Genomic DNA, 26,626 nt, shown 5'->3' on the forward strand with positions numbered 1-26,626 from the left:
AATATCTAGTCTAATATTATGTGCTTTCATCATGACAAAGAGGAAATAAATCAGTTATTAGAAATGAGTTATTAAAACTATTATGATTAGAAATGTGTTGAAGAAATCTGCTCTCCGTTACACAGAGATATATATATATATATATATATAGTATATACTATGCAGAAAACATACTTTATTTTTATTGTGTGTACTAACACATGCTATTTAAAGTACATACTACGCAGAATACAATATGCCTACATTTCTTATTGCACATTCCTTCAAATACTGCAGTACAAAATTGTTGCATATTGCTATTTAATAACAGGTCGGTGTGTGCAAACTATTTCTCAGTATGCAATGTATACTATGCAGCGAACAGTGTGGTAGTTGAGAAGAAAAGCAGTATGATGGTGTCTGACAGGTGTTTTGGTCCTGTAGGTGCAGTCGGCGTTGAGGCGTAAATTAGCGCAGTATCGCAGTCAGTGGAAGCGGCGGCGTCTGGTGACCACCGACTCTCACTGTAACTACCACACTAACTCCTCCATCACCGAGACCAGCCGCGTCACCATCAACCTCGAACCGTGCAACAGCACAGAGCAGAAAACACACGCTGACACACACACGCTCAACGGACAGAGCAACGGCACACGCTACGACAGACAAGAGTCGGACAACTGCGAAACACTCCAGACGTCTGAGATATAAGAAAACAACGCAACACACACCACTCCGTCCCACCACGCACACGTATTTATTAGCTTTGTCGAAAAAATAATAAATACTACAGTGTTTTATACTATTCTATAGTAAAACATTCAGATAAATCAGTTGTGGGGATTCTGTAGTTGCTATGGTAACACAACTACTATAGTAATTTATCTGTTGTGGTGATTCTATAGTTGCTACGGTAACACAACTACTATAGTAATTAATCTGTTGGGATTCTATAGTTGCTATGGTAACACAACTACTATAGTAATTGGTCTGTTGTGGTGATTCTATAGTTGCTACGGCAACACAACTACTATAGTAATTAATCTGTTGCGGTAATCCTATAGTTGTTATGGTAACACGACAACTATAGTAATTAATCTGTTGTGGTGATTTTATTGTTGCTAAGGTAACACAACTACTATAGTAAATGATCTTTTGGGATTCTATAGTTGCTATGGTAACACAACTACTATAGTAATTAATCTGTTGTGGGGATTCTACAGTTGCTATGGTAACACAACTACTATTTTAATATAAACATGCAACCCAATACTGTAGGGTATATTGTGATTTACAGTAGTAAAACCTAGTTATACTACAATATTACAGTTCATCAGTTCACTATTTAAGGCACCAAACAGTGAAGAACAGTGCAGTGACAGATGAGTGTGTATATAAAGAGTTGCGCACTTACTTTACTATAGTATGGTTGTAAAACACTATAGTATTTAGTGTAAATTACTATACATACATTATTTCATATGTGTCAATACCTGTATTTTGTTGTCTTTTGTACTTTAAACACTTGTAAACATTGGCTTAGAATGATGGATTTAGTGTAAAGAGCCCCTCCCCTTAATCATTCTTCTCTTCATTATTAGCCTTTCCCTTTCCCCAGTCGCTCCTCCCATTCATCATTAGCTCCTCCTCATTATAAGATCATCCCCTTCATGCAGCTCCTCCTCCTAATTAAAGCCACTCCCCCTAATAACAAACTAAATAAGCTGCCCCTCCCCTTCCTCAGCATCAGTATAGCTCAGTAGCTCCTCCCCTTCACTATCAGTGACCCCTCCCCTTGTTCTTGTGAAGAGCTGTCAGTGTGAATGCACTGTTTATGCTACATGTGTAGAGTGTTGAGCACTGCATCAATGTCTGTTTTGTGATGCACTTGAAGTGTTCATATGGAAAAAGAAAGCATATTTACACATCTCCTCATTCGTGTTCTTCTGCATCTTATGGACAGTACACATGACCTTGTTTTCATCAGCAGTATATTATGCACAATAATAAATATCAGCACAGTGGCAGGAAAACAATCGTGAATGTCAGTCACACAGGTTTGTATGAAGCACAACTGTGGTCACATTATGTTTGCTCTTGCTATGTTTTTTTGGTCAGCACAGCAAACCGATTGCATTGGTCCAGTTCTTTTATACCCAGCAAACACAGCAATGTTGCCATATAGTTCCTGTTTGGCTCCCATTTATTTATTTTTGGGGAAACACGCAAGATTTTTCTGGGAATCTATAATCTGTAGCGTCATTTTTTGTAAATAACAAATGAACCCTCTCACAACAACGCATAACAACTTCAAGAAAACCTAAATGGACTGTTCTGAACGTTTTCCTATCTGGAGACATTCAATATGAATAAAGCAAACGTTCCTGCCCTGCAAACATTCGTCCAACAGCAGCGTCAGGTGAATTAAAACTGGTCATGGCAGGACGCATATATCGGTCAAAATATGTGGCGCGAAACATTTCCTAAAAATCTCTCGGGTTGCATTTATAACTGTTACTTACAGTTTTTGCTACGTGTGGATCAGTTTACACACTGTTGTGAATCAGCCCTGCAGGCACAGGACGTCAACTTGACAGATTGACGTTGTACCCCAACGCCATGGGACCTTGAATTTTGTTTGGAAATGGAAATCGGGTTAATGGCGTTGGATTAAATTGTTGGCTTGACGTTGAATAGTGATTACTGTCCAAAATAACCTTAAATCAACCAAATAACGTTTAATAATTTTACTGAACGACGTTGTGTGGACGTTACCAGTATGATGTCTATCAAACGTTGGATTTCGGTCACTTTCCAACACAACCTAAACTCAACCAAATATAAACGTTTAATAATTTTACTGAACGACGTTGTGTGGACGTTACCACTATGACGTCTATCAGAAGTTGGATTTCGCTCACTTTCCAACACAACCTAAACTCAACCAAATATCAACGTCTAATGATGTTACTGCTTGACGTTGTGTGAACGTTACCACTGTGACGTCTATCAAACGTTGGCTTTTGGTTAACTACCTGATGAATAAATGTCAGTATTTGACGTCAATATGACGTTGGTTTAAGATGTTGGCTTGACGTTGGATTTTGGTCACTTTCCAACGCAACCTAAACTCAACCAAATATCAACGTTTAATAATTTTACTGAACGACGTTGTGTGGACGTTACCACTATGACGTCTATCAGAAGTTGGATTTCGCTCACTTTCCAACACAACCTAAACTCAACCAAATATCAACGTCTAATGATGTTACTGCTTGACGTTGTGTGGATGTTACCACTATGACGTCTATTAAACGTTGGCTTTTGGTTAACATACCTGATGAATAAATGTCAGTTTTTGACGTCAATATGACGTTAGTTTAAGATGTTGGCTTGACGTTGGATTTTGATCACTTTCCAACACAACCTAAAATCAACCAAATATCAACGTTTAATCATTTTACTGAACGACGTTGTGTGGACGTTACCAGTATGACGTCTATCAAACGTTGGATTTCGGTCACTTTCCAACACAACCTAAACTCAACCAAATATCAACATTTAATAATTTTACTGAACGACGTTGTGTGGACGTTACCAGTATGACGTCTATCAAACGTTGGATTTCGCTCACTTTCCAACACAACCTAAACTCAACCAAATATCAACGTTTAATAATTTTACTGAACGACGTTGTGTGGACGTTACCAGTATGACGTCTATCAGAAGTTGGATTTCGCTCACTTTCCAACACAACCTAAACTCAACCAAATATCAACGTTTAATGATGTTACTGCTTGACGTTGTGTGGATGTTACCACTATGACGTCTATTAAACGTTGGCTTTTGGTTAACATACCTGATGAATAAATGTCAGTTTTTGACGTCAATATGACGTTAGTTTAAGATGTTGGCTTGACGTTGGATTTTGATCACTTTCCAACACAACCTAAAATCAACCAAATATCAACGTTTAATCATTTTACTGAACGACGTTGTGTGGACGTTACCAGTATGACGTCTATCAAACGTTGGATTTCGGTCACTTTCCAACACAACCTAAACTCAACCAAATATCAACATTTAATAATTTTACTGAACGACGTTGTGTGGACGTTACCAGTATGACGTCTATCAAACGTTGGATTTCGCTCACTTTCCAACACAACCTAAACTCAACCAAATATCAACGTTTAATAATTTTACTGAACGACGTTGTGTGGACGTTACCAGTATGACGTCTATCAGAAGTTGGATTTCGCTCACTTTCCAACACAACCTAAACTCAACCAAATATCAACGTTTAATGATGTTACTGCTTGAAGTTGTGTGGACGTTACCACTATGACGTCTATCAAACGTTGGCTTTTGGTTAACATACCTGATGAATAAATGTCAGTATTTGACGTCAATATGACGTTGGTTTAAGATGTTGGCTTGACGTTGGATTTTGGTCACTTTCCAACACAACCTAAAATCAACCAAATATCAACGTCATTTCACATCATTATTGGATGTCAAAATAACATTGTCCTTAGATGTTGGCCACCTAAATCTAACCTAATATTAACATCTTATGATGTTCAAGACCCATTAAAACAGAGATATCTTTATGAAATACATTTTATCACATCTTGTCTAATAAGATTATATTCATAAAGTGTGATGTGCAGTAAAGTGATAGTGAAGCCACTGATTTTTTGGCAATATCCAACCCGTTTTCTGTTTATTACAATGCAGTTTATTGTTTATAAGAGCTCAGTCATGCTGATTTGCCATTAAAGATCTGACTCCACAGAGTATTGTTGGGAATGATCATTTTGATTATGCCAACACATGCCATATAGCAGTGCGGATACCCATCCTCTTATGATCACGGTCAAATTTGAAATGAAAACCTGCCTTTTTGTTTGTATAAAGATGTGATGTTGTATATATTCTGTTATGTCAGCACCTGTATATGTAATGCTTTGTAAGTTTTTATTATTCTGTGTTAAAGCATGTAGTCAATGTTGTGTCACATTTGCTGAAAAGAATAAAGCATTCCATTTTGACTTCTCAATATTTTAATATCACTTTATGTGTAACAAACACATTGAAACTCAATAAAAATACTCACATTCAAACCAAAAATATGTTCATGGGTATTTTTAGGTTGCTAAACTAACCTTTCCAAAGCAGTGCACAGTGTTCCTGATAACCCAGCAGAGCTGATCCAGAATGTTCTCCTCTGCAGGTGTATTTTTAGGTTTCATTTATATGGCCACATTTATTTTCCACTAATAACCAGAGTCTCTGCAGCATTTATTCATTTCTTCTCATTGTGGCCCTTCTTGAGGAACAGTTTTTCATTTAATTGCCTTAAAAGCACAGATGTTGTTAATGAATAACTCTGACTGCGCAAATAAAGACCTTTTCCTTTACTGTATTTCATCCTTATTTAATTTGCTCTTTGATTAATTGATGTCCCTCCATGCATCTGTTTGTTTTCTTCAATGCAGTCACTTTGGTATTTATTACTGTGCATTAGACAGAGTTTGCATTGCTTTCCCACTTCTTGGCAACTTATCACATCTTAATATTTCATTTATTGGTTTTATTAAACAGCCACGTCGGATGTGTTCTTTAGCGCTGATAAGTTTGTGTGTCTTCATAACTCTCGGTTGTAATCATCGGAAAAGGACGAGGTCCCACCGAGATTTGAACTCGGATCGCTGGATTCAAAGTCCAGAGTGCTAACCATTACACCATGGGACCGGCGAGTGCAACAGGCGAAAATACCGCTTTTGGCAAACAGATACTTCACATAAAAGCCTTCTGGTATTCGGTGAAGAACTCATGTTGGTAAAATGTACTGTAAAAAAGTGTATTATATATTGCGTTTTATCGTATATTATATGTGTGATATGATGTTATGCTGCAAACAAATCACCTTGAATAGAGACTAACTCGTTTAAGTTACGCTCAATTCGCCATTTCAACTCGTCAACATTCATTATTTATTACATAACTAACTTAATAAAACGTATTTTGTTAGTTGTAACTAAAGAATATTTCAGCAGCTGTTGTGTAACTAGGCTTTTTGAGAAAACATAAATTAGCTTGCTAATCACCACACATTTCTCTTCACAACACTCAATTTTAGACGTCAATATTAACTATTTATTATACTTATTAAACGTTATATTTTTATTACATAGTTGTAATTGAAGAATGTTTCAGCAGCTGTTGTTTATGCTACAACTCAGCTTCAGAAAACAGCTTGCTAATCACCACACCAAGGTTTTCTCTTCTAAACACGTCACATTAACTCATTAAACATGTATATTTTATCATATAGTGGTGATTTGAGAATATTTCAGCAGCTGTAGTTTATATATATAACACGGCTCACCTTCAGAAAATAAGTTAGCTTGTAGAACAAGAGTGTTTTTTTTCTTCGTAAAGTGCTTCAAATTCATATACATTCCCATACTGTAAAACTCTTGATACACGAACACTATAGCGGCCATTTAAAAACGTCAATGTTTTTAACCTTTTTATATTGTGTAAATTAGGCTTTGTGATAAACTTTAGCATAAAATAACTCTTTGATTGTGAATGCTCCAGCTTACTGTACTACAGTGAACTGATAAACTGTAAATACTGTAGTACTTTAGGTTTTACTACAGTAATATGTGGTGTACTGTAGTATAATATACCCTATAGTTGTTAAAAACTACAGTATTAACTTACAGTACAGGGTTATTTATATTACTGCAGTTGTTGTGTTGCCATAGCAACTGTAGAATCACCACAACAGATCAATTCTAATATAGTATGGCTGAAAAACACTACCGTATTTACTAGCATTAGTTTTTTATACTATAAATTTTCATAATTTTTTATATTATTGACAGCATACATGTTTGTGCTTTAGTTATGACATTATATGACATTTATGTCATTTTAAAATCAGAATGCAGTTGTGCGTTTAGTGTTTTTAAGTTCACAAGAGCTCCATCAGCTTCAGCACAATGCGCCTTTATTTATATAATTCATAAAGTGCCAAAGATTCTTGAATAATTCATATCAAACACTTTCTTCATCTGAGGTGAAAAGACATGCTTAAGAAAGTGTAAACGGCTGACATGTTTAATTCATGGACAGCACAAAAATACGCTCTGCTGAAGTTCTCATCGAGTTACCAAAAAACTTCATTTCTGAACTTTTAAATTATATCGATGTAATATAATTTTACAAACTACAAACTCTAAAACTTGAAAACAACATAACTGTAGAAACATCACAATAAATTAATTACCATACTTGTGTAACCATAGCAACTATAGAATCAACACAACAGATTAATTAATATAATCATGTTACCATAAAAACTATAGAATCAACACAAAAGATTAATTACTATAAATAAGTTGCTATAGCAACTATACAATCACCACAACAGATTAATTAATATAATCATGTTACCATAAAAACTATAGAATCAACACATAAGATTAATTACTATAAATAAGTTGCTATAGCAACTATACAATCACCACAACAGATTAATTACTATAATCGTGTTACCATAGCAACTATACAATCACCACAACAGATTAATTACTATAATCGTGTTACCATAGCAACTATAAAATCATCACAACAGATTAATTACTATAATCGTGTTGCCATAGCAACTATAAAATCATCACAACAGATTAATTACTATAATCGTGTTGCCATAGCAACTTTAAAATCCTCAAAACAGATTAATTACTATAATCATGTTGCCATAGCAACTATAAAATCCTCACAACAGATTAATTACTATAATCGTGTTGCCATAGCAACTATAAAATCCTCAAAACAGATTAATTACTATAATCATGTTGCCATAGCAACTATAAAATCCTCACAACAGATTAATTACTATAATCGTGTTGCCATAGCAACTATAAAATCACCACAACAGATAAATTACTATAATCATGTTGCCATAGCTTTTATAATATCACCACAAAAGATTAAGAATGAATCGTGTTACCGTAGCAACTATATAGTCACCACAACAGATTAAGACTTATAATCATGTTACAATAGCAACTATAGAATCACAACAATTGATTAATTACTACAGTTGCTGTGTTACCATAGCAACTATAGAATTAATATAGCAGATTGATATACTATTGCATGAGCACTTTAGTATTTACTATAAATTATTACAGCATTTTCCCATGTGGCTATGTGGAAACATTTAAAGAATTTCTAATGTATAAATGAATGTATTTGTGCTAAAATATATTATAATATCTCATTACTGCAGGAATATGTGTTCATATCCAGAGTGAAGGGATTATATGTAAACACTTTTACAATCAGACTACAAAAATCAATTATTTTATTAGAGTAAACAACTTTTTAAAATACCCATAATCAGACGACAGTTACTTTTTGTGGATTACATCATTCCATATTTAAACAATTGAGAAGTATTAACTGTCCATCATTGGACTTTAAAGAGACGCTGTTAAGCTCTTGTTGCCAATAAAGAATGAACACATTTTTTATTTCTATTTGTCAAAATAGCACAAGCTTATCCTGCTTCATTATATGTGGTCAAACAAGGATTAGCACTAAAGTAATCTAAATGTAATCAGCAACTGATTACAATTAATTAAACAAACATAAATCAAACCAAACCTGCAGAAAAAGATTAGAATTTGTATTTAATACAGCAAAAATGCATTTAAAACAAATAAATTAAAGTTCAAATTAATAAAATATAAATGAAACATGCAAAAAAAGAAACAATTAAAAAATTAAATCGAATTAAAATACAATATCTATTAAGTCATACATTACTTTATTTTTTCATTGTACATTTATTTATCCATATATCCTGATTATTTGTAGATGTATGTTTATATTCATGCAGTTATTCATATATTTTACATCACATTATCTTCTTTTCTAGGCTAGTGAATACCTGTAGTGTGCTGTTGGCAGTCTGTGGTTGTTGGTTTTTCTCCCTGCAGTGCTGTTATCAGCTGCTTGTACTCAGTTGATGGTCTAAAGGGAAAGATGGAGTCATCTGAAGTGGATGTGCTGGTTTGTTTTCATGGTTGGTGTAATTCTGCGTGTTTTGTCGAAATGTTTTCTCGGTTATATCTTGATTTATTGATGCCATCTGTGACTCGGGGCCGGAAGTTTATGAATTGCTGATCAGCATCCAAATATGGTTGTTGCTAGAAGGGATACAGCTGCGGTCGGAAGAGAGCCAGAATTATTTATACGGAAGTAAGCGTGCAGCGGCTCCTATCACCACTAGAGGACGGAATAAAGCAGAAGATGGACACAAGTCAAAATCTCAGTGTAAATTCTGTCTGATTTGTACTATAATTATTTGATATGCTCTGTAATTGTTTTGTTGTTATTTTAAAAATATATGCGTTTTAAATTTATATGCATTTAAAAAATGGTTTATTACGAGGCTACAGATTATATATTTACACATACAATGTTGAATTTTATATATATATATATATATATATATATATATATATATATATATATATATATATATATATATATATATATATATATATACACACAACATCTGAAAGCTGTATTAATAGATTTACATTGATTTATAGGACAGGATTAAATTCTGTATTCAAAAGCAGCTATTTCAAAATCTTGAATATGAGGGTTCCCTAATAATAAAAATAATATATTGAGAAAGTCATCTTTAGGTTTGTCTAAGTGTTTAGCAATGCATGCTACAAGTCAAAAATGTAGTTTGTAAAATGTAGGAATTATAAAAACTTTAAAGCATGATAAAACAGATTACACTTTTGTGACGTGCATTTAAATATTCTAGTAGTAGTAAACTTTATTATGCTTGACAGAAAATAGCCTATGTTATGGGCATCACCATATTTCTGCATACATTCCATGAAAACAAACAATAAGAACAAAACAAAATACAGCAGTTACAATATTTATAAAGCTAGTTAAAATAAACTCTTGTTAAATAAACCCACATATGCTGTGTGTTTAAGTGTGATTTTGTTTTTAACACTTGGCATGGATTGTTGCTAATAACTAAAAGTTTATGTAATTTACCGGAGGAAATCCACGGATTAAAATTGAATGAGGAATATATTGAATGTTTATTTTATTCATTTATTTCTCTTCAGCTTAGTCCCTTTATTTAATCAGGGTTCGGCACAGCGAAATAATATTCATAAAAATATGTACATTTTGCAATAATTGTCCTTATTTTAAACCGAAAGTAATAAAAATCATTTTTGTTTATTGAAAAAGAGCTAAAATAAATATAAACATTGAGAAAATTGTAAATCTGAAAAACTAAAATGACTATTGAAAATTAATATTTCAATTAACTGACAAAAACATCAATGATCAAAAATATAGACATCGTGTCGCCTATTTTACATTTAATAAACATGTTTAATTGGAAATTAATTTCCCTAATTTGGTGTTCACTTCCGCCGGAACTGAACGCCAGTCATGGCAATGACCAACTGTCAAACTTATAAGGTAAGATTAAAGAACACAATTAATGAGTCTTTATAATTACTAACACACAGTAATTTTAAAAAGTAACTATATATAATGTAGACAGTGATGTGAAGTGTGTTTTTCAGGTGCTGTATCTTGTGTGTTTTGGGCGTGTGTTTTTGATTGGCCGTCGCGCTAATTCTGTCGTCTCTGAAGATAAACACACGAGCTCAGTTCACCTCAGTCTAATTATCTACAATATTTTTACCTCGTAAGTAACCCAGATACATAACAGTTGGTTTACAACTCTGATTAAAACTTATCTTTACTGAACAAAACAGCTCGCCAACATTATAATGAGCGTTTTGCTAACTCTATATAAACATTATACAGAGAATTAGCCATTACATTATGATGACGATTCTGCTCACAGTAAACTGTGGTGTATTGTAGTATAATATAGCCTATAGTGGTAGAAAACTACAGTATTGTGTCATTTGGGTCACATATGAAGAGATGAAGCCAACCATTGAGGACAACACATACACTCCACAAATACGCTTCATTAAACTTGTACAGAGAGACGTCACCAATATTCCATAAAATTGCAGGTTAACTATTGGCGGCACGGTGAGTAGCACGTTTGCCTCACAGCAAGAAGGGCTCTGGTTTGAGTCTCGGCTGGGTCAGTCGGTGTTTCTGTGTGGAGTTTGCATGTTCTCCACATGTTGGCGTGGGTTTCCTCTGGGTGCTCCGGTTTCCCCCACAGTCCAAACACATGCGCTATAGGGGAACTGATCAACTACACTGGCCTAGTGTATGAGTGTGTGTGTGAATGAGTGTGTGTGGGTGTTCCCCAGTACTGGGTTGCAGCTGGAAGGGCATCCGCTGTGTAAAACATATGCTGAAATAGTTGGCGGTGAACCCTGATAAATAAGGGACTAAGCTGAAGGAAAATGAATGAACGAGATGATATTTTGAGCACTGAACTAGAAATATGAGATTTAATAATGATTAAAATAATAATTATAATAATGCAAAATAATGGAAGCAGACTGCTTTTTAATAATTAGTTTTAGTAATATTTTTAATGATGCACCTTTTTGCAGTAATAACAACAATAACATAAAACTCTTCAAATTGTGAAAGTGACGTGTTTTTCAGTGTTTATTGATTAAACCGAGCCTGCATGTTCTGTTATTTTCCAACTTCCTGCCTTGCTGAAGTACACAAACATCTGAATTAAAGTTAATGGCTTTTTAAAATAAACCAAAATAATGACACAAATGAAAAGCACTGCCGGAACAATATTAAGAGCCCTCACATTGCTCCCGTTTGCCCTAAAACTGCCCTAAAACATTTACTCTGTGGTCAAACATTATTATATATGCGCATTATTAACATGGCTCTAAACAGATGAGTGTAACTCAATGTTGGTGGATATTTTCACCCAGAGCAGCTTACTATAATGCATGAAACAACACTTGAACAGTAGCTCATACGACTCCTCTGTAATATTGCAGCTGTTTTGAAGTCGTTAAGTTATTTCTGTTGTCATTGGCCGTTGATCTGCTCCTCTGGGACAAAACAGTCTTATATAAAACAGAGCTCAAACTGCACTGGGAATGAAGGACACACGGCTATTCTCATTCAATCATTTTCCTTTATTCATCACGGGTCGCCACAGCGGAATGAAGCACCATTCCAGCATATGTTTTACACAGCGGATGCCCTTCCAGCTGCAACCCAGTACTGGGAAACACCCATACACACATTCATACACACTCATACACTACGGCCAGTGTAGTTGATCAGTTCCCCCATAGCGCATGTGTTTGGACTGTGGGGGAAACCGGAGCACCCAGAGGAAACCCACACCAACACGGGGAGAACATGCAAACTCCACACAGAAACACCAACTGACCCAATCGGGACTCCAACTCCATCCACCCACTTTTCATTCGTTCATCTATCCATTAGTCCACCCTCCCATCTGTCTGTTCATCCATTCCTTCATTGTTCATCCACCCATTGTTTATCCATCCATCCCTCCATTGTTTATTTAACCATCTATCTATCTATCTATCTATCTATCTATCTATCTATCTATCTATCTATCTATCTATCTATCTATCTATATTGTTAATTTATTTATCTGTCTATCCATCCCTCCATTGTTCATCTATCTATCCATCCATCCATCCATCCATCCATCTTTCCATTGTTCATCCATCCATCCATCTTTCCATTGTTCATCCATCCATCCATCCATCCATCTCTCCATTGTTCATCCATCCGTCCATCTCTCCATTGTTTATCGATCCATCCATTTATCTCTCCATTGTTCATCCATCCATCCATCCGTCCATCTCTCCACTGTTCATCTATCTATCCATCCATCCATCCATCCATCTCTCCATTGTTCTTCCATCCATCCCTCCATCTCTCCATTGTTGATCTATCTATCCATCCATCCATCCATATCTCCATTGTTCATCTATCCATCCATCCATCTCTCCATTGTTCATCCATCCATCCATCTCTCCATTGTTCATCCCTCCATCCATCCATCCATCCATCTCTCCATTGTTCATCCATCCATCCATCCGTCTCTCCATTGTTCATCCATCCATCCTTCCGTCTATCTTTCTATTGTTCATCCATCCATCCGTCTCTCCATTGTTCATCCATCCATCCTTCCGTCTATCTTTCTATTGTTCAACCATCCATCCATCTCTCCATTTTTCATCTATCCATCCATCCATCCATCCATCTCTCCATTGTTCATTCATCCATCCGTCCATCTCTCCATTGTTCATCCATCCGTCCATCTCTCCATTGTTCATCCATCCATCCATCTCTCCATTGTTCATCCATCCATCTCTCCATTGTTCATCTATCCATCCATCCATCCATCTCTCCATTGTTCATCTATCCATCCATCCATCTCTCCATTGTTCATCTATCCATCCATCCATCTCTCCATTGTTCATCCATCCATCCATCCGTCCATCTCTCCATTCTTCATCTATCCATCCATCCATTCATCTCTCCATTGTTCATCCCTCCATCCATCCTTCCATTGTTCATCCATCCATCCATCCGTCTCTCCATTGTTCATCCATCCATCGTTCCGCCCATCTTTCTATTGTTCATCCATCCATCCATCTCTCCATTGTTCATCTATCCATCTATCCATACATTCGTCCATCTCTTCATTGTTTATCCATCTATCCATCTATCTCTCCATTGTTCATCCATCCATCCATCTCTCCATTGTTCATCCATCCATCCTTCCGTCCATCTTTCTATTGTTCATCCATCCATCCATCTCTCCATTGTTCATCCATCCATCCTTCCGTCTATCTTTCTATTGTTCATCCATCCATCCATCTCTCCATTTTTCATCTATCCATCCATCCATCCATCCATTCGTCCATCTCTCCATTGTTTATCCATCTATCCATCCATCCATCCATCTCTCCATTGTTCATTCATCCATCCGTCCATCTCTCCATTGTTCATCCATCCGTCCATCTCTCCATTGTTCATCCATCCATCCATCTCTCCATTGTTCATCCATCCATCTCTCCATTGTTCATCTATCCATCCATCCATCTCTCCATTGTTCATCTATCCATCCATCCATCTCTCCATTGTTCATCTATCCATCCATCCATCTCTCCATTGTTCATCCATCCATCCATCCGTCCATCTCTCCATTCTTCATCTATCCATCCATCCATTCATCTCTCCATTGTTCATCCCTCCATCCATCCTTCCATTGTTCATCCATCCATCCTTCCGCCCATCTTTCTATTGTTCATCCATCCATCCATCCATACATTCATCCATCTCTCCATTGTTTATCCATCCATCCATCTCTCCATTGTTCATCCATCCATCCTTCCGTCCATCTTTCTATTGTTCATCCATCCATCCATCTCTCCATTGTTCATCTATCCATCCATCCATACATTCGTCCATCTCTCCATTGTTTATCCATCCTTCCGTCCATCTCTCCATTGTTCATCCATCCGTCCTTCCCTCCATCTCTCCATTGTTCATCCATCCTTCCATCCATCTCTATTGTTCATCCATCCATCTATCCATCCATCCATTCGTCCATCTCTCCATTGTTCATCTATCCATCCATCCATCCATCTCTCCAATGTTCATCCATCCGTCCATCTCTCCATTGATCATCCATCCATCCTTCCATCCATTCATCTCTCCATTGTTCATCCATCCGTCTATCTCTCCATTGTTCATCCACCCCTCCATTGTACATTTATCATCATCTTTTTAATTTTTTCATAATCTTTTTATTTTGGTAAATTATTTAAGAAATAATTGCATGTTCTCCCCGTGTTGGTGTGGGTTTCCTCCGGGTGCTCCGGTTTCCCCCACAGTCCAAACACATGCGCTATAGGGGAACTGGGTAGGCTAAATTGTCCATAGTGTATGAGTTCCATAGTTAATTTGCATCTGTTTGTGTGTAATGCAATGCATAAATGCTCTTCTACAGACGCCAGAGCTACATTAATAAATATAAATAATGTGTCTCTAACGGTGCAGTTTCCTGACGACAGCACTACAGAGGGGTCATCATTAGCACACGACTGAACGCTTGACTGCAGGGTTAATCTACATCTGCAGTTACATAAGAAAAACACACACAGTCTCACAAAAACAGCAGACAGGTCGAAGTCTGAAGCTCTCGCGCCGCTTCTGATGGTCTTTGAGACACAAACAGGCCCGTACAGTAAAACATTGACTCTGTTTTAGAGTCAGGAGACCTGCAGAGGAAAAACTGTACAGATATAGTGAAGTGTACCTGTTATGCAGACATGACTTCAAACCCCGCTGTGTGTCAGCAGTGTGTGCATATCTCCAGCCGCCTCTAATGGTAAAGATGAATTCATTGTATTTATTATAATCAGAGGGGGGGGCGACACGGTGGTGCAGTGGGTAGCGCTGTCGCCTCACAGCAAGAAGGTTGGTGGTTCAAGCCTCAGCCGGGTCAGTTGAAGCACACATGCACACCTGACCTGCACTGACAACACACACACTGCTGTCTTACATCTATCACTATGATGATGTAGCCCCGCCCTCCTCTTAAAAAAGAGCACAATCTCATTTGCATTTAAAGCGACAGTCACCAAAACACCTCAATCAGATCATCTGAAGATTTTTATTCACTGCGAATTGTAGAAATAATGAGAATATAACCATGCCTGCATGTTTGTGTGCATCATTGATTGAAGCAGTTAAGCTGTGAGTATTACAGCATTTAAGTCAAATGTCACACAGTGATCCTCACAGTAACGAAATCACTGATTCGTGACCGTCTCAGAAAGTTATACGATTAATAATGAGCACATCGTCAATATAAGCATCACAGCTTTTTTCTCCGCTCAGACTTGTTTCCCATAGATATATACAATAGATGTCGCCTGGCCTATTGTTGTCTATTGGATGGAATGCGTCAATAGCGCCGCCATCTTGCTACAGGGTAGCGCTCCTTTGAAACGAATGCGGGACCAATGTACAGTGGAGGACTGTGGCCATCCAAAGCCAGAGATATACACATATACAAATATATCTATGATCAGGAGTTTTCCTGGATGTTTGTATGTAATTTTGTTTGTAATTATGAAAATTATAACTTGACATCACTTTTCTACATTGATGGATCAGTGACCGCACGGGCATTCCTGACTAAAAGCTTGTGTTTGTGTGTACAGAAATGTACTATTCACCATCCCTGTTAAATTTAATCTAATCATGTCCTGAAACACAGCTCCTCTCCTGCTTTCACTGCTCATACTGACGGAGGGAGCGATTCATTTGTGAATGAATCCCCCGAACGACTCTTTCACTAACGTTAGCCGACAGTAATACAAGTTTCTGGCAGCGCAGCATCCCGTTGTCATATTTCTTTTGCATTGTTTGCTGATTTTATTCAACAAAACTAGCATAAGCCGAGTGTTTAGTGTGAGTTGGAGCTGCTTTGCCGTATGGTGAATGCAGTAAGTGACTGTTATCATCAATAACGTGACCTGATTAGCACAAAAGTTCAGAACATACAAAAACAGAAAAAACTTAATAATATCTATGAAATGTTCTGCCTTTGTGCTTTGTTTTCTTAGTTTGCTCATTACTACACCCGTAGACAGCGCTAAAGTCCCGCATCTTCACGTAATAACACTGTCTTGACTAGTGCGGTTGAATGACATTTGTCCTGGGAGCACTGTACCAATATGGCGGCGCTATTGACGCATGCTCAGCGTCCCTATGCGATATCTAGTGTATATATCTATGCTTGTTTCCAGGTGGGCTGATGAAGATTGCTGCGCACTCACAGAAATCCTGTATATTTAAACCAATCAGAGGATGACTGAGGATCTGCTGAGGAGTTTCCAGAAAAGTGCGCAGTATGCATCAGATGAGTACAAATCCCCAAATGTGACACTTTGAAATCCCATATACAGTTGAAGACAAAATTATTAGCCCCCTATAAAATATTTCATTATTTTTCAAATAACTCCCAAGTGCTTTTTAATGGATTAAAGATTTTTTCAACACATAATTTTTAAACATAACAGTTTATTCAGGAAGCTTTGAGTGTTTGTAATACAAACAGAAACACAATTATAATCAAAAATAAAAAAAGCTTGGAGGTCAAAATTATTAGCCCTCTGATGTTAATAGTCAATAGTGTAACCCTTTTGCTTGATAACAGCCATCAGCCGTTTATTGTAGCTCTCAACAAGTTTCAAGCATGTCTCCTGAGGAGTGTTAGCCCATTCTTCCTTAGCAAATCTCTCAAGCTCTTCCAGATTTGTTGGTCTTCTGGCATGAACTCTAGACTTCAGTGTCCCCCACAGATTTTCTATTGGATTTAAGTCTGGGCTTTGTGCAGGCCAGTCAAGGACTTTCACTTTGTTCTGTTGAAGGTAGTTCTTTACCAGAAGTGAGGTATGTTTTGGGTCATTATCATGCTGGAATACAAAACATCGACCCAAACCAAGTTTTGTTGCAGACTGTTTGAGGTTATTTTTCAAAATCTTCTGGTAGTCTTCCTTTTTCATGTTTCCTTCAACCCTGATAAGATTCCCAGTTCCACATGCACTGAAACATCCCCATAGCATTATACTCCCACCGCCATGTTTCACTGTGGGAACGGTGTTCTTTGGATTAAATGCCTCTCCCTTCTTCCTCCAAACATAGGCAACATCTCTATGGCCAAAGAGCTCTAGTTTTGTCTCATCTGACCAAAGGATACGTTTCCAGTATTCATTATTTTTCTCTAGATTGCCCCTGGCAAACTTCAGTCTAGCTTGGAGGTGTCTCTTTTTTAAAAGAGGAGTCTTTCTTGGTCGACAACCTTTCAGTTCACTCCTGTGCAGGGCTCTAGTGACCGTCTTTGCTGAGACATTAATTCCAGACTTGGCTAAGTCATTCACTAGTGTCTTGGCAGTTGTTCTTGGGTCTTTAGAAACCTCTCTTACTAATTTTCTTTCTAAAGTTTTGGAAATCTTTCGCTTTCTACCTCTGACAGTCATGTTCTCCACAGTGTGGATCTCATTAAACTTCTTGATAATACTTCTAACGGCACTTCTTGACACTTGAAAACGCTTTGATAAACATGTATATCCTTCTCCTTCTTTGTGAGCCTCAACAATTCTTTTTCTCAAGTCTAAACTTATTTCTTTTGTCTTTGTCATGATGACAGAATGCATTATTGTACTATTTGTTTTTCAAGACACCATTTTTAAGCTTTAAGTGCAATTTAAAGGCTTAATTAGGTTAATTACCTTAACTAGGCAAGTTAGTGTAATTAGGCAAGTCATTGGACAACAATAGTTTTTTCCTGGAGCCAATCAAACAAATAATTACTTAAGAGGGCTAATAATATTGACCTTAGCAGTTTTTACTTAAAAAAATAAATAAATAATTATTTCACCCAAAATAAAAGAAAAAAAACCTTTTCCAGAAGAAAAATACAAAAGGAAATGCCGTGAAAACAATTTTCTTGCTCTGTTCAACAGCACTTGTGAAATATTTGTAAAAGAATACAAATTTCATAGGAGGGCTAATAATTTTGACTTCAACTGTACATCAGCATGAAATACATTTTATAAGCTACCATTCATTCATTCGTTTTCTTTTTGGCTTAGTCCCTTTATTAATCCGGGATTGCCACAGCCGAATGAACCGCCAACTATTCCAATTCAATTTTTCAATTCAGCTTTATTTGTGTAGTGCTTTTACAATGTAAGCAGCTTCACACAGAAGAGGATAGTAAATTGAAACAGTGTTTAAGTTCAGTTCAGTTCAGTGTGGTTTAATAATCACTGCTGACAGTCCAAACACTGAAGAGCAAATCCATCCATGCGCAGCTTCAGCCCCGAACCATGCAAGCCAGTAGTGACAGCGGCGAGGAAACAACTTCACCAATCGGCGAAAGTGAAGAATTAAAAAACCTGGAGAGAAACCGGGCTCATTTGGCCTCCAGCATTTCTCCTACGGCCAAACGTCTTGTGCAGAGCTGCAGTCTAGGCGACGGAGGCTGGAGGATGCTGGACGTCCATCATAGAGAAGCTGCAGGTGGGAGAGGTCACCAGCTGGTGTTCAGGCTGTACAGCAAGAAGGTCACTGGTTCGAGTCCCAGCTGGGTCAGTTGAAGTTTTTTCCTCTGGGTGCTCCGGTTTCCCCCACAAGACTAATTTTTAAAATACTAATTTATTACATCATGTCATTAGGAAAAAATAGCAATCTGTTAAAGTTTTAAAGGAAAAAACTGCAGCCTACTGTCATTTTTTTAGACAAAACACCTAATGGCCAGCACATTCAACTGTCCTCCGACACAATTTGGCCATTTCAATAAAAACAAACAATACTCAACTCTCAACTCTTCTTTCAAACAGGCGACACGGTGGCCAGTGATTAGCGCTGTTGCCTCACAGCAAGAATGCCCCTGGTTTAATTCCCTTCCAAACCAGGCGACATTTCTGAGCGGAGTTTTGCTCGTTCTCCCCGTGCTCGTGTGGGTTTTCCCCGGGTCCTCCGGTTTCCTCCCACAGTTCAAAAACAAGCACCCTAAACAATTAATCCAAAATATTTTTAGCCAAGCTCTGAGTACACCTTCAGCATCCATATCTGACACTTAGCTACAATAAGCAGGACAGGGAGTCATCGAGATCTACCTGAGCTCAAACTCCCCTGCAACCGGAAGGAGCCCAGGGCTCGAGGATCTCATAAGCTCAAAGCTCTCTCCCGGAACAGCACGCCAGCTTTATTATCAATCATCAGCTGAGGGTCAACTCTGAATGTACATCAAGGGAAAGTAAAAGCACACATTTATAATTTGAGTATGTGATGGTGCTTTATCTGTCTCTGGGTCATCTCTCAGACGCGTCTCTGTGCATTTCGGGCCTTCTTCAGGCCGTGCCGTTTTTCTAGGGCAGCGTCTTCAGCTCGTTTGGCAGAGGAATCCTGTTATTTTCTAAGTTTAGCTCTGGCAGACGACACTGATTCTTTAGCACTGACGATTGGGCTCTTTAATGTTTTTCATGAGGGTAAGTCAATAAAGAACAATAGAGAGACAGAAAATCCCCTCCATCGGCCCCCGGAGAGCTCAGACAGCCGACCACCGGCCTGACACATGAAACTGTGTGGAAAAAATGTGTGTGTGTTCTCCTTTCTGCCCAGACTCAGACTAGCGGACTGATTTAGTGAGAAGAAACACGTCTGTCTGACCATCTGATGACCAGGAGCTGACTGGACACTAGCATACACCCATGTGCATGTGGATTATTGCTTATGATTTAGCTTTGAACACATGATGATCTCAGCTGATTAAATGTAAAGGCTTCACTAGGGTGATTAGGGTAAAGTTAGGGTAATTAGGCAAGTCATTGTATAACAGTGGTTTGTTCTGGAGACAAGGTCACTGGTTTGAGTCCCAGCTGAGTGTGTGTGTCTGTGTATGAGTGTGTATGGGTGTTTCCCAGTACTGGATTGCAGCTGGAAGGGCATCCGCTGTGTAAAACATATACTGGAGTAGTTGGCGGTTCATTTCACTATGGCGACCCCTGATAAATAAAGTGACTAAGCTGAAGGAAAATGAATGAATGAATGAATGAGTGTTACCCAGCGCCAGATCTTGCTGGTTTTTTGAGAGATTGTTTCTTGTTTTTTGGGTATTATTCTGATTAAATATTTCTCTGCATGTGTGTGTGTGTGTGTGTGTATGTGTTTTGTGCATGGTGCTAATGTGGCTTTGATGTGTGCGTGATTTCCAGCAGAACACCGGCATCTTCTGTCAGTGTGTGACGTGCTGTTCTCACTCAGCGTCATGAGGGAACATGATCATTCACAATCAACAGACACGTCCTGCTGCGCACACACACACATACACGCACACACCTACACACACACTTACACACACACATTCACACACTTCCACATATGCACACACACTCACATACACACACACACTTACACAGACATACATACACATGCATACACTTGCGTATATGCACACACACACACACACACACACACACAAACACATTCAATAATACATGTATACAAAACACACACACACACACATATATACAATGACAAATATGTACAACACACACACATACAATAATACATATACAACACATATACACACACACGCACATACAATAAGGCGTGCATATAAAACACACACACACACACATACAATAATACATGCATGTAAAACACACACATATACAATAACGAATACATATGCAACACACATATATTTAACACACACACACAAACAATGCACATATATAAAACACACACATATACAATAACGAACACGTATGCAACACACATATATTAAACACACACACACACACATACAATAATACATGCTTGTAAAACACACACATATACAATAATGAACACGTATGCAACACACATATATTTAACACACACACAAACAATGCACACATATACAACTCATACATACACACACACACACACACACACACACACTGTCAGTGTGCTCTGGGTGTCCCGAGTGCTGCAGGAACATTTCTCCAGTGTTTCTGTATGAGTGTATCTGACGGGCGTTCAGCCCAGACGGAGAGCAGAGCCAACACACACACACACACACCTGCTGAGTCTTTGCTTTACTGGAGAGATTATTGATCCTGATCCATCAGTCATAATCAATACACCAGCAGTTACTCTATATACACACACACACACATGCTCACACACATACTTACAGACACACAGACATGGTCACACACTCATACACGCTTAAAGACATGCTCACATATGCGCACATATAATCATATACAAACACACACACACACACACTGACAAACTAAACAAAAACACTCATACACTAAATAAGCCCACACACACACAAGGCAGACATTCTCTTACACACAATCACATATGCTCTCTCACACAAACAAGAAACACACGCTCATTCACACACAGACACACATGCATACATTTGAAGCAATTTGAAACTGCAAATTATTCCAGCACAACGTTTTATCCAGATGCCCTTCCTGCTGCAACACAGCACTGGGAAACACCCATACACACTTATTCACACACACACTCATACACTACGGCCAGTGTAGTTGATCAGTTCCCCTATAGCGCATGTGTTTGGACTGTGGGGGAAACCGGAGCACCCGGAGGAAACCCACACCAACACGGGGAGAACATGCAAACTCCACACAGAAACACCAACTGACCCAGCTGAGACTCAAACCTGCGACCTTCTTGCTGTGAGGCCACAGTGCTGACCACTGCTCACCACACTGCCCAGTTTGACAAACAATACAAGAGTAAACAAGCGAACAAAAGAGTTTAATCTCCAAAACATCACAGAGCAGACGCTAACAGTGACATCCTCAAAGTCTAGAAACACACACACACACACACACACACACATGCACATAAACATGTGAACATTTCGGCCACACACACACAGACAGACACAAGTATACCCATACACACACACACACACACATACAGTAAATGTGGACGTTTCCGCCACACACACACATACAGACACACACACACACACACATAGAGACATACACATTCACACACAGCAAACATGTGGAATTTTCCGCAATGCACACACACACACATACAGACAGACACATATACACCCACCGACACACACACACACACACACACACACACATACAGTAAACAAGTGGAAGTTTACCACTACACACAGTCACTCATGCTACACGCACAAATGCACACACACACACACACATAGAGACACACACACATGCATACAATAAACATATGGAAGTTTCCTCCACATACACACACAAAGATGGACACACACACTTGCAGACACACACACACATACAGTAAACAAGTGGAAGTTTCCGCTACACACACATACTGACAGTCACACATGATACACACAAATACATACACACAATAAACCTATGGAAGTTTCCTCCACACACAGAAACAGACAGATGCACATACACATGCATACACACACACACACACACACATACATGCAGAAACACACACACAGAGGGTCAGAGGCCTCAAACACACCCTAAACAGCGGATGTGGCGCCGGTGCAGTGAACAATGTTCAGACTCACACACACAAAAGAAACGCCAGAGACGCAACAGAAAGAGCAGGTCAGGAGTTTAACTCACACACACACACACTCTCTCTCTCTCACACACTCACGCTTCAGGTTTCACACTGTAACTAACCAGACTGTAGTTACACTCAAACAAACACACACACAGAAGCACACACACACACACACTTACTGTCTTCTATTGTGAAATGCGTTATACAAACAAACTTGAATTAAATTGAATTTACATACAAACGCGCAATTTACATACAAACACACTCTCACAAATACACACACTCACACATACATAAACTAAACGCACAGATTTTCAACCAGACAGTCTCACACACACACTTTCATATGCACTCACTCTCTGTCTTACTCACACATACACACATTTTCAAACACATGCACACACTCTCTCTCTCTCTCACACACACACACACACACACGGATGAAGGAAGTTGACCGCAGCACTAGTGTCCGGTTCTTCACATGATCTACAACATGCATTACACATGAGACACACGCACACACACACACACACGAGAGAAGCACACACACAGCATCCTCACACTAACACACATAGAAGCGCACACACGAGACACAAATGATCACACTGAAGCACACACAGCATCTTTACACACACACACACACACTGAAGCACACATACACATACACAGAAGACACAAACTCACAATAAAGCACACACACTGAAGCATACACACACACATGAAACACACACATACACGAGACACACTGAAGTGCGCACACAGACACATGAGACACACTAAAGCACACACATACACACACGAGACACGTACGCTGAAGCCCACACACATTGAGGCACACACATACACATATGAACAGACACGTTATCACACTGAAGCACACAAAGAACCCCCACATACACACACACACATGCATACAGACAAACGCTCACACACACAACACATGAGATAGACTGAAGCATACACAGCATCCTCAGACATACAGACACACACTCTCTCTCACACACACACACTTGTCTCACACACAGGTATACACACATATGAACACACAGCATTCTCAGACACATACAGACACACACTCGTTCTCACACACATATGTGACACACATGAACACTAAATCACACTCAGCATCCTCTCTCTCTCACTCTCTCTCTCTCAAACACACTTACACTGGAGTCCTGCAGGAGTGTGTGTTCATTAGGGAATAATCCTGCAAGACCCGGATGGGAAATTCCCTCCCTGTCCAACAGAATCCCTCAGGATTAGGAGGAAATTCCTGCCGGATTAGTGTGTTCTGGAGTGATGTGTGACAGTCAGATACAGGAGCTGTGTGAGGTGTACAGCTCAGTTTGTTTTATTTAACTCATACAGACTCTACTCAGGCTGATGTTTCTGTAACTCCAGAAGCAGAGTGATCACTTTAAATAAGCATGTGTACAGTTTATCTTACTATTTATATGACTTACAAAGATAAATATAGCGCAGTTTAACATGTTGTTGTCCAGGAACATCAGTTTACATTTTACAGTTTACAGTTTATAATGATAATAATATTCATCCCCACATGAAAAAATACTATATTAATGTATAGTAAATAAATACTACAGTGTTTCTGAACCCTACTATAATACATGCTTCAAATAATCTGTTGGGGTGATTCTACAGTTGCTATGGTAACAGCTATCATAGTAGTTAACCTGTTGTGGTGATTCTACAGTTGCTATGGTTACAGCTACTATAGTAATTAATATGATGTGGTGATTCTACAGTTGCTATGGTAACGGCTACTATAGTAATTTATCTGTTGTGACGATACTACAGTTGCTATGATAACAGCTATCAGTAATTAATTTGTTGTGGTGATCCTAGTTGCCATGATAATGACTACTATAGTAATTAATCTGTTGTGGGGACTGTACAGTTGCTATGGTAACAGTTACTATAGTAATTAATCTGTTGTAGTGATTCTACAGTCGCTATGGTAACAGCTACTATAGTTATTATTTCACTGTGACAGGTCTACAGTTGCTATGGTAACAACCACTATAGTAATTAATCTGTTGTGGTGATTCTGCAGTTGCTATGGTAATAACTCCTATAGTAATTTTTCCATTGTGGAGATTCTACAGTTGTCATGGTAACAACGACTATAGTAATTAATCTGTTGTGGTGATTCTACAGTTGCTATGGTATTGGCTACTATAGTAATTCATATGTTGTGGTGATTACAGTTAATATGGTAATGGCTACTATAGTAATTTATCTGTTGTGACGATTCTACAGTTGCTATGGTAACACAATTATAGTTATTAATCTTTTGTGGTGTTGTCCACTCGCTCAATATATGCTGACCAGGACTCATTTTCTGGTTTATACTCATCTAATCTTCCGATTTGGGCCATATCCACACAATTTTCCTCTTCGCCAGTTTGTTATATATTTACGAGGCAAACACACAGAAATGCCATCAAGCGTGCTTTACATAGGTATAAACAACGTCATCACAACAATACATCACATGGCTTAAATAGTTGTCAAGAACCAATCAATAGCGAGACCAACACCCAGATCATTACACACACACACATTATCCCAATACACCACACTACAGTTGCTATGGTAACAGCTACTATAGTTATTATTTCATTGTGATGAGTCTACAGTTGCTATGGTAACAACCACTATAGTAATTAATCTGTTGTGGTGATTCTACAGTTGCTATGGTAACAACCACGAAAGTAATTAATCTGTTGTGGTGATTCTACAGTTGCTATGGTAATGGCTACTATAGTAATTAATATGCTGTGGTGACTACAGTTGCTATGGTAATGGCTACTATAGTAATTAATAGGCTGTGGTGACTACAGTTGCTATGGTATTCTGGTCTGATTCTGGTCTGCAGAATATTCTAAGTCTCTAAGTCAAACTTTTCAAAGAATGACAAAGTCGGAGATCTCCGAAGTCTTTAGGCAAAGCAGTTTATTGTTACAGCATCAGTAACAAGAGAGACAGGTCGTTCGAATGTCTGCCAAACAGAGGCTTGCACACAGTTTCAATTCATTTCTGTGTCTTAATACTCCACCCAAATTTACACATTACACACCCTCCATCAGTTTCTCCGATAATGGGATCTTAAATCTCTCATGTGCCCGCCACCAATAAAGTCTCAGGGTCTTTCAGGGGTCTTACCCATGTTCAGTTAAGGTCTTTCCTTCCTGTTTCAAAAGCGATGACTCAGCCAAAAAGCAATGCTCAACAATATATCGTGTTCACTGTCCAATGAGCTGTCAACTGTAAGTTCATGGGTACTCATATTTTTTTAGATGTCAGTACAAATGAGTGTGGCCGCACGTGCAGGTACCTTATTATGAGTTACAGAACAGGTCGCAGGTGTCCTTATGGCCTTGCATCCATAAATATACCCTCATTGTGACATCAATGCTGCTCTTCTAATTTATCTTCTCATCTCTGACTGCATTTACACAGAATGACT

At 38.2% G+C, this 26,626-nt stretch overlaps 2 protein-coding genes and 1 non-coding gene across 4 annotated transcripts in view; 2 read left to right on the top strand and 1 right to left on the bottom strand.

Moving 5' to 3' along the window:
* The window catches only part of calcrl2 (calcitonin receptor-like 2), a 35,694-nt gene extending 30,653 nt beyond the window's left edge, over positions 1 to 5,041 (top strand). Inside the window, exon 13 of the mRNA XM_073939501.1 lies at positions 424 to 5,041. Coding sequence (XP_073795602.1) covers positions 424 to 690 — 267 coding nt within the window. The 3' untranslated portion in view covers positions 691 to 5,041. The remainder of the gene's footprint in view (positions 1 to 423) is intronic.
* Positions 5,042 to 5,664: 623 nt separating this feature from the next.
* On the bottom strand, positions 5,665 to 5,736 carry trnaq-uug (transfer RNA glutamine (anticodon UUG)). Its single transcript has one exon. It is a non-coding gene; the product is annotated as a tRNA-Gln (tRNA).
* A 4,744-nt stretch (positions 5,737 to 10,480) lies between these two features.
* The window catches only part of vdra (vitamin D receptor a), an 82,613-nt gene continuing 66,467 nt past the window's right edge, over positions 10,481 to 26,626 (top strand). For both annotated transcript variants that reach the window (XM_073937963.1, XM_073937961.1), the window contains exons 1-2: positions 10,481 to 10,530; positions 10,638 to 10,762. The gene's annotated coding sequence lies outside the window, so the exon portion shown is untranslated. The remainder of the gene's footprint in view (positions 10,531 to 10,637; positions 10,763 to 26,626) is intronic.

Source organism: Danio rerio, chromosome 23 (genome assembly GCF_049306965.1).
Source record: "Danio rerio strain Tuebingen ecotype United States chromosome 23, GRCz12tu, whole genome shotgun sequence".
NCBI lineage: Eukaryota > Metazoa > Chordata > Actinopteri > Cypriniformes > Danionidae > Danio > Danio rerio.